This window comes from Calliopsis andreniformis, chromosome 6, assembly GCF_051401765.1.
Source record: "Calliopsis andreniformis isolate RMS-2024a chromosome 6, iyCalAndr_principal, whole genome shotgun sequence".
Classification (NCBI taxonomy): domain Eukaryota; kingdom Metazoa; phylum Arthropoda; class Insecta; order Hymenoptera; family Andrenidae; genus Calliopsis; species Calliopsis andreniformis.
The window spans coordinates 10,787,196-10,800,827 of NC_135067.1; the positions used below are offsets into that span (position 1 = coordinate 10,787,196).

The 13,632-nt window shown below is 35.1% G+C and overlaps 1 protein-coding gene across 15 annotated transcripts in view; it reads right to left on the bottom strand.

Annotated features, from left to right (window-relative positions):
* The window catches only part of Dnc (phosphodiesterase dunce), a 420,060-nt gene that overhangs the window by 38,355 nt on the left and 368,073 nt on the right, over nucleotides 1-13,632 (bottom strand). For 13 of the 15 annotated variants that reach the window (XM_076380416.1, XM_076380424.1, XM_076380425.1 and 10 more), the window contains 3 exons: nucleotides 1,733-1,834; nucleotides 1,450-1,514; nucleotides 63-175 (listed from right to left, as the gene is read on the bottom strand). In XM_076380416.1, coding sequence (XP_076236531.1) covers nucleotides 63-175; nucleotides 1,450-1,514; nucleotides 1,733-1,834 — 280 coding nt within the window. Of the gene's footprint in view, nucleotides 1-62; nucleotides 176-1,449; nucleotides 1,515-1,732; nucleotides 1,835-8,795; nucleotides 9,664-13,632 lie in introns of all 15 variants that reach the window. The other 2 variants (XM_076380427.1, XM_076380426.1) reach the window with 1 other exon arrangement.

Sequence of the window (13,632 nt, forward strand, 5' to 3'; positions counted from 1 at the left end):
CTATTCACACGAAAACGAGCGTGGTCGTAGAAAGGAGAGGAAAATGAACGGCTAGGACCTACCTTGAGGGAGGCCATGTCGGACACGGATCGATGCGTCTGAATAGTTTCCAACTGGTCCAAGCACCAGTCCAGCTCCTCCATCGTTTCCACAGCCAGTTTCATGTAGTTGTCCTCTGAAAGGCAGAAGGAAAGAGAGACATTAAACGGTGTTTCGGCGGCAAAGGGGAAGCGACTGAGAGCTCTTCGTGGCTGGTTCTAGTTAATCGTGGCATGATGAGGATCCTTCAGGGTTTGGAACTGAGGTGAGAAACTGAGGGTCGTTCTGTAAAACTATGAGGACTATGTTGTCCAATGTGTCTTTCATTTATTTAAGCTGAGAAACACTCTTTTAAAAAATTACTAAAGGTCAGTTTTCCTCGGAGAAATTTTAACTAAAAAGTGTATTATATTATTAAAAAAGTAGTTCCAGAAATTTTAGTGAAGACTACGGGGATTTATCAAATGTTGTAAAGAAATTCAAAGTGATGTCATATAATTGAAAATATGAAATTTGAGAATTCATCTGTTCTTTCAGAGTAACTATACACATTAAGTGTATCTATTAGTCTCTAAGATTCTTTTGGAAAGGTAAAATAGTGTTAATAGAGAAAAATTATATCAGTGAGATATTTTGAATAAAAGAGAAAAGCCATTAAAGTTTCGGGAAGACTATTAACAGTGGGCGGCGAGAAAAAGGAGTTAAAAGGAATATTAAATCTTGTCGAAGATGAAAGTCCGTGTGAATGCAATGGGAAAACTTTGAAAGAGAAACAGAAGAGAAAGGTGAACTGACGTCAGAATATTGAGAAGTACGTGGCTCCGAGCTAAATGGGAGACAAAGGATTGGACTTCAATACCAGTTTCCAGAACATTGAATTTGCAGATAAAGAAAATGAGTATTTTGTAGAAATCGATTTGAATAATCGTATTACGATAAAGATACTTTATTTGTGAAAAGAAAATTATAAACGTTGAAATTTATATTATTTAGTTTAAATATTTAAATAAATTTAATTTGAATTTCAGTGTAAACTTTAATTTTACTTTATTCTGGGATAGGTAACCTCCAATAGGTATATTTTATTCTTAAAATTAAAATCTACGGAATTTCACTGTCATATTAATTCCAATTTAATTTCAATTTCTCTGTAAACCAGTTACGGATTAATTCCAAAGATGTGATTTGTTATTTTCAGCAGAAAATTAATTAAACTTCGGCTTTAAACAGAACACGTATAAATTCAATTTCAATTAGTTATGATAGCACCGAAAATATGTATATAGCGATCATTTCGAGTAATATTCAACGAAACAAATTTTTCTCCAAAATCACGACCGTCAAAATGAACAGAAAATTTTCTTTTCACTTTCAAAAACAGCTACGTTGTTAAATCAAAGTACTCCTTACCCCCTGGCGCCAAAATCCGTGGCTGCGGTGTGCTGCTACCCTGCGCACCGCTACTCCTTCGTGATCTGAAATTATAATTAATACACAGATAATAAAGCACAGGTCTAATATGAGTTCCAGCTACGAAAACAAAAATTAAAAAATAAAAATGGAGATACTTTAAACAGAAAAGCATTATTAAAATTGAATCATTTTTTAGAGTAATGACAGATTCCTATTCTGCTTCGAAATTAATTTTTAACGAAGAGCTATTATTGATTTTACTTTTGTATAATTTACTTACTTGTTCGTGGGAACATTTGTGAGCGACAAGAAGTTGTTCCTGACGGAGCGCAAGGAGGCAAGGATCTGCGCGAAAGGCGTGACGATGAGGTCCTCGCCATGGCTGCAAAACGAAATAAATCATAGTCAGTAAAAGTAATTCGGATTATCCTAGGGAACGATTGATAGGGAAGAGCGACGATGGGATATTTGATGGATGAATGGTTAATTTGCAACGAGCTTGGTGCTTTACTTCATGCCACCAAAGCTGCAATCTATCAACATGCAGGCGTGGCGTTTACGACTGACAAACTGTACACCATTCGATGTATGGCTTTTATGTTATAATAAAACGAAAATGTTGTGTTTAATTTTATTTAACATTTTAAAATTGTAAGATGTGTGGAGAAGAAACTTCAAAGAGAATGTTTCTAATTTTAACAAAGGCTCTTTTATGAAAAATTTTATCTGCTAATATTTTATTAGAGAAATAATATTTCATAATTTATTTTAATATAGATATTTGTTAGAATATTCCATGTTACAAATAAAATAGGTAGATAGAAAAATGATGAAATACTAATGATTTTCTACAACAGTAACCATGATTTAATAATAAATCATATTTTATTGTGAAACATTAAATCCATTTTATTCGTATTTATTATAATCTTGTTAATACTTTTTTCATCTCCATGATTCACCACTTCGTGATTAATTTTAATGAAATAATAATACTGAAAATGAGTCTGCGTAATTATACATCTAAGGAGGAAACTGTATATACTTTCTTCTGTAAGCCAGAGAACATATTTTGAAGAGAAAATGATGAGGGAAGGGAACAATTTTCATGAGAAAGATACGATCTTCTCTCTGAATATTTCCACCTTATTTATCAGTAATCCAATTCTCCAAAAGTACTTTAAATTTATTCAGGGAATGATACAAAGTGCAAGATCTAATACTAAATTTTCTACTAGAAAGTGAAGAAAAATTGTTCCATACGATTTTAAACATGAATAGAGAGAGAAAAAGAGAGAATTTCTGAAATGTATACTTTTTTCGACCACATAGCAATAATTTGTAGTACTTTTAAGCATCGCTTCAAATCAATTTTACATTTAAAAATTATCAAAAATATTTTCAAGGATATTAGAATGATACTTAACTTTAGGTATTTGAAACACATAAAATTGTAAACTAATATAACGAAATTTGGTAATGCAAAAGAATATAATATCATCAAAGGCTTAGAGACTCAACTGCAAGCTAAATCTAAATTAACAGAATATAACATTGATGAAATCTCGTCATAATTAAAGAGATACGTTTAAATGAAATTCAGGAGTCAAAGGAATGCTGGGAACAGTCTAACATAATTAAACGTTCCTGCTCGTGGTCGCTAATTAACAAAATTAATAACGATGGGGTCTTCTTATAATTAATAAATTTTAAAGTATGAAAGCAGAAAGAGCTCCTCCCTTGAAGAAATACTAAATAAAAAAAATGGTGGTATTCGTTTGTCTGTATAGGTAATTATCTTTTATACAAGAATTTCAATTAAAGAAAATTAAATTTTTCATGCCTAGTATCACAGAGAACTCAAACAAAGTATTAAATATAATTATGTTGTAAAGTTCACGCAAAGTTGTTTCACACGTCAATAATTTATCACATCAATTAATTAAGACACGTTTATTAGCTTCTGTATCTAAACTAGGTACTACTAGAACATTGAATAGGTTTATTTAAATTTATTCAGAACACAAATTAATTATGCATCCCACAATGTTTCTTTTTTAACTCACATACGTGCATAATTTCCAACTTTCACGTTTAGCTCTCATTTAACTCCCTCAATTTTAACGCAAAAACGAACGTACACACAAAACACGCAATAATCCTCCCTAAACAAACTTCTAAACCCTCGTATTTGCAATCCCCCAAATGAATCCTGTTATTACGCACAGTAAAGAATAACGAACGTAACTCTGATCAAACATGCAAACAGTATTCGACAATTATTTTACACTACAAAAGGGAGCATGGAAGCATTGTTATCCGATCAGATTGCATTTTATATTTCCCGATGCCCAGAGATCACCAGTAGACTTTACTTTAATTGGATCATGCGCTTCCATCGGCGCACAATGAATTATTTCACGCTCGTCCAGCGAGCCGTCGGTAAGGTCAGAGGTCACGACACCCGTTTAAAGATCACCTGCGTACCATTGATCGCGGCGATACTCTAAAACCCCGACGAAACCCTTAAAACTTTGCAAATTCACCCTCCCGATCGTTACTCTCGCAAAACGATCCCCCTTTCCGAATAAAATCCTTCGTCACCGAAATCGTGTCCCCCCCGAATGGCAACCCCCTTGTCATCCCCGTCCCGCTGGATCCCAGAAAGCCTCCCCCTGTCTAAAGGATCATTCAAAGAACTTAGCGGGCTCGAGGAAAAGTAGGTTACATTAAACGGTCGTAGAAGATCGTAAAACGGGTCTTTTCGCTACTAAGACGACGTCTACATCCCCCAGCGAAGCTACCCGACAACCTCTGTCACGTATAAAAGTGTCCTCGAGCGATTTTCCGACGAAGACAGGGTTCAGTCATTTCCAAGGGCTAGCGGTGACCCTAGCCATGCAAGAATTACGAAATCGTCTCTATTTGTAAGGTTCGAGGCATTGAATCTTCTCTGCGACTCCGAAATTGATGAGACTCGGTTCGGCGGAGGTTTCTGGGTCAACTGGTACGTGCTGGGCATGCTAAGGCTGGTAAACAGCGGATGTGCGACCTTCATATGAGTTTGATTTAAGAGTGTTAAGAAGCTGCTTGGATAAGAAATCGCTGGACTTCCGTCTTGATCGTTCCTTCGGAAAAAGGCGTTTTTTTAGTTTTTTTTTCAATAGCTTTTTTTTAAATAGGGAGATGATTTTGAGTTGCAGAGGTATGAGGGTTTGGCACTGAGAAAGTGAAGCTGCAGTTTGGTCAAAGAATTTAAACTATTTATACATTTGAATTTTTAGCGACTTAGGGGTTCTGTTTTTTTAATATTCTTAATTAGACTATGGATATTTTATGCATTTATGGAAATTTGAAATATATAAAAAGTTACACAACATGTTCAATATTCAAGAATATACAAAATATGAAAAGTAGAGTACAAATAGTAGTATTTGAAAGACAAAGCAATTTTTTGTTTAGGTTCCGATTTCCTTAACTGTGTTTGTGAAAGTGTGAAATTGTATAAAAATCCACAGTCAGTGAGATGTTGAGACTCGGTTGTGCCAAAAATATTCATCTATTAAAATTTTTCTTTAAAATTGTTACAATCCTACATCTACAAAAAATGTTGCACGCATAGATCCACTAAATCTTAAAATAAAGCATTTTTAAATAATCTACGTCAGTGCTATATATTTCTGCCACGTCTATTCTTGAACTAATAAATTCTCAATTTTTTATTTTAGAATGATTTATTTCAGACTCTGAACTTTAGTACCTCAGGGACATCATGTTAAAATTAAAATTGTATATTTCACAAAGTCCTCTACGTGTGAAAATCTGCACTGAGAAATTGCATACTTTGAATTTTAATTACCCACCCACCTCATTGTTTCTTGCACAAGGGAGTGTACAGTAAAAAATTTCGTTTGACGAAAGCAGTCAGGAAATTTTGCATGTGTTCTCGAAATTACGCTGCAAAGCCATTTGTCTGTTAACATTCAGAGACAAGAGGCATGGATTCTTTCATAATAAACAGAGCAGCCAGGCGGTCAACATAAAGGTTTTGTGCTCGATCAATACTTCAGCCAGAACTTTTAGACTTGTTATATGTAACGCGGTGGAAAGATAGAAGAGAAAGGGAGAACGACAAAATAAGGAAAAAGCAGGAAACTGTTTGGAAGAGTCAAAATCTTTAACAGAGTCTGTACTGGAAGACTCGTTTTGAAGAATCTCTTTTCAGAAGGCAGAAGCTTCTTCTGAGAAGTCTGTTGGATTTCTTTTATATTGTCTTTTTCTCTGAGATCTTTATTTATGGATGTAAAATTCAATGTAATTTAAAAGATTATTATTCGGTAAAAATTATAATATTATAATCACGACTGGATTAGTCGATTAAATTTTAATTCAATGCTCGTCTACTATGAAAAAAGATAGAAGTCTGATAGCTTAATTAAAAAATGGCTGCAAAATATAATTTTTTTCGTTGATAAAATACTTGCTTTTCCATTAGTGTTTGAAATGGAAAATCATATATATTCTGTTTTGTTATTTTCTTTTTTAAATAAAGTTACGGGGCTACCAATAACATGATGTTTAATTTGCTCACGGTTTAACTAAAATACATCGAAAATTTAAAATTTCGCATATACGAAATTCCAATATTTTACGAACATTCTAAAATTCTTTTTACAGTCAACAGCGTTTTCACTGAAATCACAGCCTCTGTGCTTCGAAAATCAGCAAAATTAATGGACTGCAGTGATGCGAGAGGAAGCTCGCAATTTTGAATTAGAGAAAAGCTGGGATATGATTGACGCACGGATAACGTCACTAAAATTGCACAAGCCGCGAACAGTTCAACAAAATTTCATATTCAACGAGTGAGATTTGACGAATGAAACAGATCAACCATTTATTTGCCGCATCGTTGTGCTCCACAAAAGATTCCAAAAATAAACGGTATTTTCCAATAATCACTATATTCTCCTGCCTCTAATTTGAATAAAACTTGATTTACAAATTACATTCACGATTCTACACAATTCTAATACAGCTTTGGGTGTTAGAAAATGATTTGTGTTTCTAACGTAAGATTATTAATAACACGTGAAACATAAACCAAGTATCAATTGTAAGTACAAAATTAGAAACCTAAAATGAGAATAAAAAATAGATATGCAGATATGCAAATTAATATAAAAAGATATATTAATCACTTTTCTGTTTCTATAGGTAACGAAGATCAATATTTGATTTTAACATGCAAAACATCCTTCATCGAAACAGTGATTGAATCTGAATTAAAATCCATTGAAGTTAAAAAATAACTTATTTGCCAGCAATCGTAGAGGAAACACATTTTACAGCAAAACAAAATCATTGCGTGTTAAAACCGAAAATCAAATGTTTGCTGAGTTGCGTTCAATGAAAGCGTAATCAACAAGCTGACTGAAATTTCGTTTTCACGTTTCAACGAAACTAAATAAAGAACTTTTTCTGCATTGCAGATTTTCGATTTCGATTATAATCTTTTTAGACTGCTTTTACTGTGAAAATAATAGACCTAAAATGATTGAAAAGTAAAAGGTAACTTTTGGTTACGACAAAGTTACAAGTACTCGTACAATGCGACAAAGGGCATGGTCAATGGAGAATAACGATTACTTGCAGACGTCGACTGCATTTATCGAAAGTCCAAAAACAGGCACGTAAGCTAGGAATAGTATATCTGGGAAAACTCTAAATGAGTTTCTGGCCTTTCTCCAATACATGCGATTTATTTTCTCTGATGGTCATTTACATGATTCATTATGCAGATGCATCAAGCCGATAAACATGCGGGTAATAAATGTTAAAGCCATCCGTGAATGAGTTCCTTGAATACCGGCCAATTATCGTCGTCGTTTTAGCGAATTGCGAAACATTTCTCGTGATGGACATATTTTCATTTCAGTAAAAATGAATTGGCGTAGGTATAAAGCAATCGATTATCGCCATCCGTTGACGAAAGGTTAACGATAATATAAGAACAGTTATCCAATGGATTGCCAATTATAACTGTCACACTGGCTTCTGTTTACTTTAAAAACTTTTTAAAGTCTTCAGAAGGAACTTAAGAAGTATTTTTAGAAAATTGCTAGAAAGTTATGACAAAAAGTTACTGAAATAAACTGTAGAAGCTTCTGCATAAGGATCATAGATGGATATAATTAATTTTTTGGGAAAGCCAGCAGGAAATCTGAGATTGACGACAAGAAATATTGCAGAAATTCCCAGACAATTTCATCAAAAATGAATTCGGTGATTCTCGTTAATAAATGAGGAAAACTGTTCGCAGTATCTACTTAGATATATGTATTTGTGGCAAAAAATGTCTAAGAAATATCGCAAGAAGGAGGAAAAGCATGAGAAAGTATTAAAAGGAAATTTCTAGAATTTAAATTATGTAGGGAATAAATTCTGTCAAAAATATTTCCTGTAATTTCCTGAACAATTTTATAAAAAATTTCATTATAAACATATTAGACGAATGAATTTATTCGAATCATACATAAAAAATTTTGATAAATTCAACCATCAGAAATTTATTATCAAGTGATGGAGTTGCCTTAAAAAATTCTTATATTTATAGTATACCTTTAACAAAACAATCCAATAAAATCGTACTTCTTCAATTGCCAATGTTTATAATTATTAACGAAAATTGGTTCCACTCAATATCAACATAAACAAACCAATTAAATCTTGATTAACAAATTATCAACTTTAACAGAATGTATATTACATAGATAATCATCGTTTGGTGCTTCATTAATCAAGAATTGTTGTCAATTATAATTGAATTAACTATGCGAGAATCTTCGATCAACGCGTTATCAGTGTCTTATCATCAGCTTCAATCGTTCTAACATGGTCATCAACACTCGACACCTCATTAATCATAAGGTATCACAAATAACCCAATTACTGTCCAGGAGTAATCTATCACGTTTTTATCAGACCTAAGTTACCAATTACAAACTTCCCGAACTCCAAATTGAAAGAAAATAAAGGATAAAGGCCAAGATCATTAGTTACCAAATTTCTACTCTCAATTAAATTCAAACTTATCTTCCAGGATTCACCTGTCATTACGTCCTGCCCCATTATCAGCTACATCACTCACCAAAAGTCCAAAATATTTACCAAATCACTCTCAAGACTCCTTCTAAAATCACAGGACCAAAGGGGCCCTCATCAGCGCCCATTCACCCAACTCTCAAAAGTTTCGACGAGCACCAATAATTACTAAACCGCTTCGCAACTGATTGTCGACCTATTTCGGTACCCTCAAACCCCAGCAATCATCATCCACTTACAAGTCTCTTTTCGGTGGGGACTCGAAACACTGCTCCCAAAACAGACCCTTCCTAGACGGTCGCAGCCGAAGAGCAGAAGCGGACAGGGTACGAGGCAGCCCGCCAGAACTTCCTACGCCTCCTTCTGCGCCTAGAGATGGAGAACTCATGCCAGCGCCGCACCTCTTCAGGCCACCGCCGCTGGACTCCACGAAGTCCATTAATCCACCGCTGGAGCCCGACATCGTTAAGCTGTTCTGTTCATCACTTTCCTCGGCATTTCACCTCGATCCTCCAGTTTCCTTTCTTCCAGCACATCTCTGGTAGAAGTAGCCCTCCTCCATCACTGCATCGTTACGATGATTGGAACCGGGTATCTAGATCCTCATCAACATGGAACTCGACGCTTGGGTACACCTGAGAGGTGCGAGTCTTGTCCGCGGAACGAGCTCGACTGGAGGGGTTGCAGAACTTCGCGTTAGGACATGCTGGGTGAAGATCTTCAGCTCAGTTGGCTAACTCATGATGAATCACTCTGGGAACTTCATAGTTTTGTGGAACAGCGAAGTTGAATTGACGTTGGAGGTAATGGTTGTCGAAGCTGAAGAACTAAGTGAACATTTTCTAGTTTGTTTCTGCTTCTTCTTCGATTGGATTTCTAGGTGGCTTGGACTGATGAATGTTTTTCTGCCTTGGGTGGCTTTCTTGAGGAAACTTCGAAACTCGGTAACGAGGAGACGCTATCCTTGATTGTTAAAGGACACTCGATACTCTGGTCTTGGTCTTCTTCCTCGAGCTCACTTCAGATTTAGGAACTCACTGTCTTACGTTCACTGAGATTGTTCTTTATTCGACACTTCAAAGGACACATTCTTCACGAGACACACCACTGTGGCAAAGAAAGTATGATCATTATAACTTTGAGTTTAGAATCTGTAGTTACGATATGTAGTGAAGAAACACATACAGAACTTCAGAATTTTTAATACCAGTTAATCTAATTTATTATTAATCTGAGAATAATCTATGAAATAAAATCGAACTTTGACGATTCCTACAGCTATCGAATTTGTTATTCCTCTCTTTACGAATTAAATAGATTAATTATTCTATCGGAAGCTAACATTCAAAGCCCACAAAGGAAACATCCGTCCCACTGCGTGACCACAAGTATCTTTAATTATCGATTGCGAATCTCTAATTACCTATAATCATCAAAAGCGAGCCTGAACCTATGTTTGAATTTAGTACCACTGTGCCTCTTAAGTTCCAAGATAAAGAGTCGAGATACCAACGCCGAGGGAGGGTCTAGCCTAATTAGTTTCATTCGGCTAAGTTGGTACTTGTCCCAGTTTGTCCAACAGAGCACAGCAGTCTTCCGTTTTACACTAATCCATCCTAACGTTCCCATATGCATTCTTAACGCAGCAAATCGTAGCAGTTAGACCTAAGTTAGATTCGAGCTAAGTCTAGGACAGCGCTAGATCTAAATTAGACCTACATTTTGTACCGAGATCTGATATCTTTGCAAATAGATAGAAGCCCTTTATGAACAACAATTTCACAGACCTCGTCATAAACCACCGCAATTTCAGAAATGTCCCCCTCTCGTTAGTGTTTGCTGTTATTGGCGGAACATCCAAATTGCCCCATTCCCTCACGAACAATGCGAGCAAACGAGTCAGTTCTACCTTCGAATAACAGTAATTTCAGAAACTACCGGAATTTCTAACGATGACTGTATGCTCTGTCGCTTTGCGGGCTCACTGCAGTTCGCAGATCCACCGATGCGTCAACGTGTACTTTTTGACGAGCGTATTGACAGTGCCATTGTTTTCAAATTCAATCGTATTAATGGAGTTTTCCAGGGGCAGAAGCGTAAACAAAATTTGATTCTTTCAGCCATTCGTTAGATAGCGAATTCAGCTAACGAGAAAACTGGCCCTCTCGTACTTTTGCTAATAATAGATTCATCTGTGCGTTGTGTACATTCAGATTAAACAGCCAATCTCGTTGCCTATAAACGTTCGTTTGTCTGCTATCCATAGAGACCATATGAAGGTTGAGCATTTAACTCCAATTTGAAAGCTGGCTTAACTTATCGCTAGTTAGATGAGATCTGAAGGAGATGGAGTCAAGAGAATTTGCGTGTTGAAATTGTACACTGAAGATAAATTAATTTCCTTTCCCAACGAAAAATATTTCTTCCTTAAAAAGATTTTTCTACTTAACAAATTAATCAAACCTTCCTTCAATCTTATACTCTCTGCAAGATGTGAACATTACACCCTCTAAACTCATTCGTCACTTCTACTTCAATTAAAGGATACAGCGAAACAATTTAGTTCTATTTAAAAAGTGGGTGCAATAAAAATCGCATCAAAATAAATTTATTTTTAGTGAAATATTTCGAATTTCATATAGAAAGAATTCTACACGTCTCTGGAGTGTCTCCTTTGCAAGAACCAACGAAGGGGATGAACGAAATTCATTAAATATTCATGTTCCATATCTTCAGGGATCACGGAAAGCTTGTTATAACCTGACATCTTCTCGCCTTCGGTGGAGGAATGCGAGAACGCCGACATGTGTCAACGATCCACAAAGGAAAGATCCACGGAAGAGCAGGCGATGGACTTTTCATGTCGAAACGAATCAGAGAACTGGAATCTGAAAAATTCGCTCCTGGCGCGCGATAATAATGCGATCTCGGTATCCCCAGATAGACATCGCAGCTTCCATAATTCATGGGTTCCTGTTTCAGGGAACACCGAGCAGCAGCATGCGTGGAATACAAAAGGAATATTCTGTTTCAAGTGGGAACACGATGTCTTGATGTCCTGACAGAAGTAGAACCAAAGGAGCATTGAACGAGACGAGAAAAGAAACTGAGAGGTGTATTGCAATTGGATTTCGAGTGAAGCGAAGGTAATTTCGAATTGAACTATTGAAGTCGATGCAAAAACCGAAATAAATGTTTTAATCTCTGTAAAAGCAGTTTAATGAAAATGTTTGTTATTTTATCAATTATTCATGGGTATTCTGAAATTTAATGTAGGCGACATTGATGTAACGCATTGTTACAATCAATATTAAAAGTTTTAATACAATATTAAAAGTTTTATGAACGAAATTTAATAAAACATTTTCTGATTCATATTGAAGGTCCACATTTTATCCTAAATTTTTAATAAAGGATTTGTAAATTTTGCTTAAAATGTTTCAAGCAAATTTTGTTAAAACTGATCTCTGTATACATTTTTTAACTTTTGCACCAACTTTTGCGCTCGACTGTATTTAGACGCACATTATTTTGCATATTTTAACTAGACATACCACTATCTAGCAATCATAGACGAAAACAAATATTGTCCTAAGTGTGGAGATTTTCATGCGAGAAACATCTTCCGAGAATACTACGAGACCATTGGGAAATAAACATTAGATAACGATGTGCAATGTACAGATGATCGAGAATTAATGACCTCAAGGATGTTCAAGGAAAACCGGTTTGCAAGAGCGATGCTCGAAACAAGATGCATTCTTGGCTATTCGACGAGGTTCTGAAAGAGTTTAAGAAAAAGGCTAAACAGCAGAGGTGAGACAAGACATCAGCTGTGATTTAATACATTACAGAATTCACAATCAATTACCTCAGACATTCGTCAAATTTCCGCTCTACTTAATGAACAAAGTACAATATTGTTACTGCTATTCATAATATTTGAATAAAATGCAATGCAGTTTTAAATCCTATCAGAATACAAGGAACAAATAGGTGATAGAAGCATCTCTTAATCTAGCAAATTATCAACCTTAAATATTTATAACTTAGAAGAAAGTTATATCCTAAAACTTGTAAAATGTCGTGCAATTGCTACGTCGTTCAATATTGTAAATATCGAAGTTAAATAGAATGGTAAGTTTGAACTCTGATAAAAGTTTTTTATCATTCAACAAAGTGTAACAAGAAAAATTTTTTCGATACAAGGTGGATTTCTCGTGAGAATATCTTAGACGTGAGTCTCCTTTGGTTACAAAATCATCTCGTAACACGTTCCTTTATGCATCAAAGGAGCACCGTAGAGAGGATCTGACCTTTCTAGCAAACCAAGAACTGACGCAATGCAAAAGGAATCCTCACCAACTCTTTCCAACGACCGTCTCGCGATACTCTATAAATACATTCAGATCGCTTCCGGTCGGTAGAAAGGTACATGACATTTCTTATTACGTTCCTTGATCTGGATAAGTTGCTTTAGGTACTTTACGATCAACAGAGATCTACGCAAACATTTCAGTAAATCTGGGTTAGATATGCATTAAAACTTTGAGCTTTCTACGTATTTAGATTTCGCGAAGGGGTGCATTGGACCTAAGATAGATTTAAGTTAAATTCAGCTTGGTATCGATGCTAGTACTAAAAAACTGAAAAATTTTCAAATTCAAATTTGTTTCTTCTAACATCTTTCCTGATTCAAAATATAATTATGTATTAATAGATTATTCAAAAGATTTATCTGGACTTATGGTGGACAGATTTAAATCAGGGAATTTAATTTCAAGTGAAAACACTGAAAGTACGAATTGAGTTATCAAAAAATGACGTTTGTAGAAGACACTTCAATTCAGTACGTATGAAACCATCGAACTTTATTTTAACAAATTTCGAATCGTAATATTCCTTTCAAGGTTACATCTACGATATGTTCTCTCGTTTATTCCCATTTGGAAGTTCATAAAAGTCAGGAAACAAAGAAATTTATAGCACGAGTTTATAGTCTCACAAAAACATACTCCTAAAACTTAAATATTCAAATATAAATGGTAACATGAACCTTCATTAAATCTCGAATAT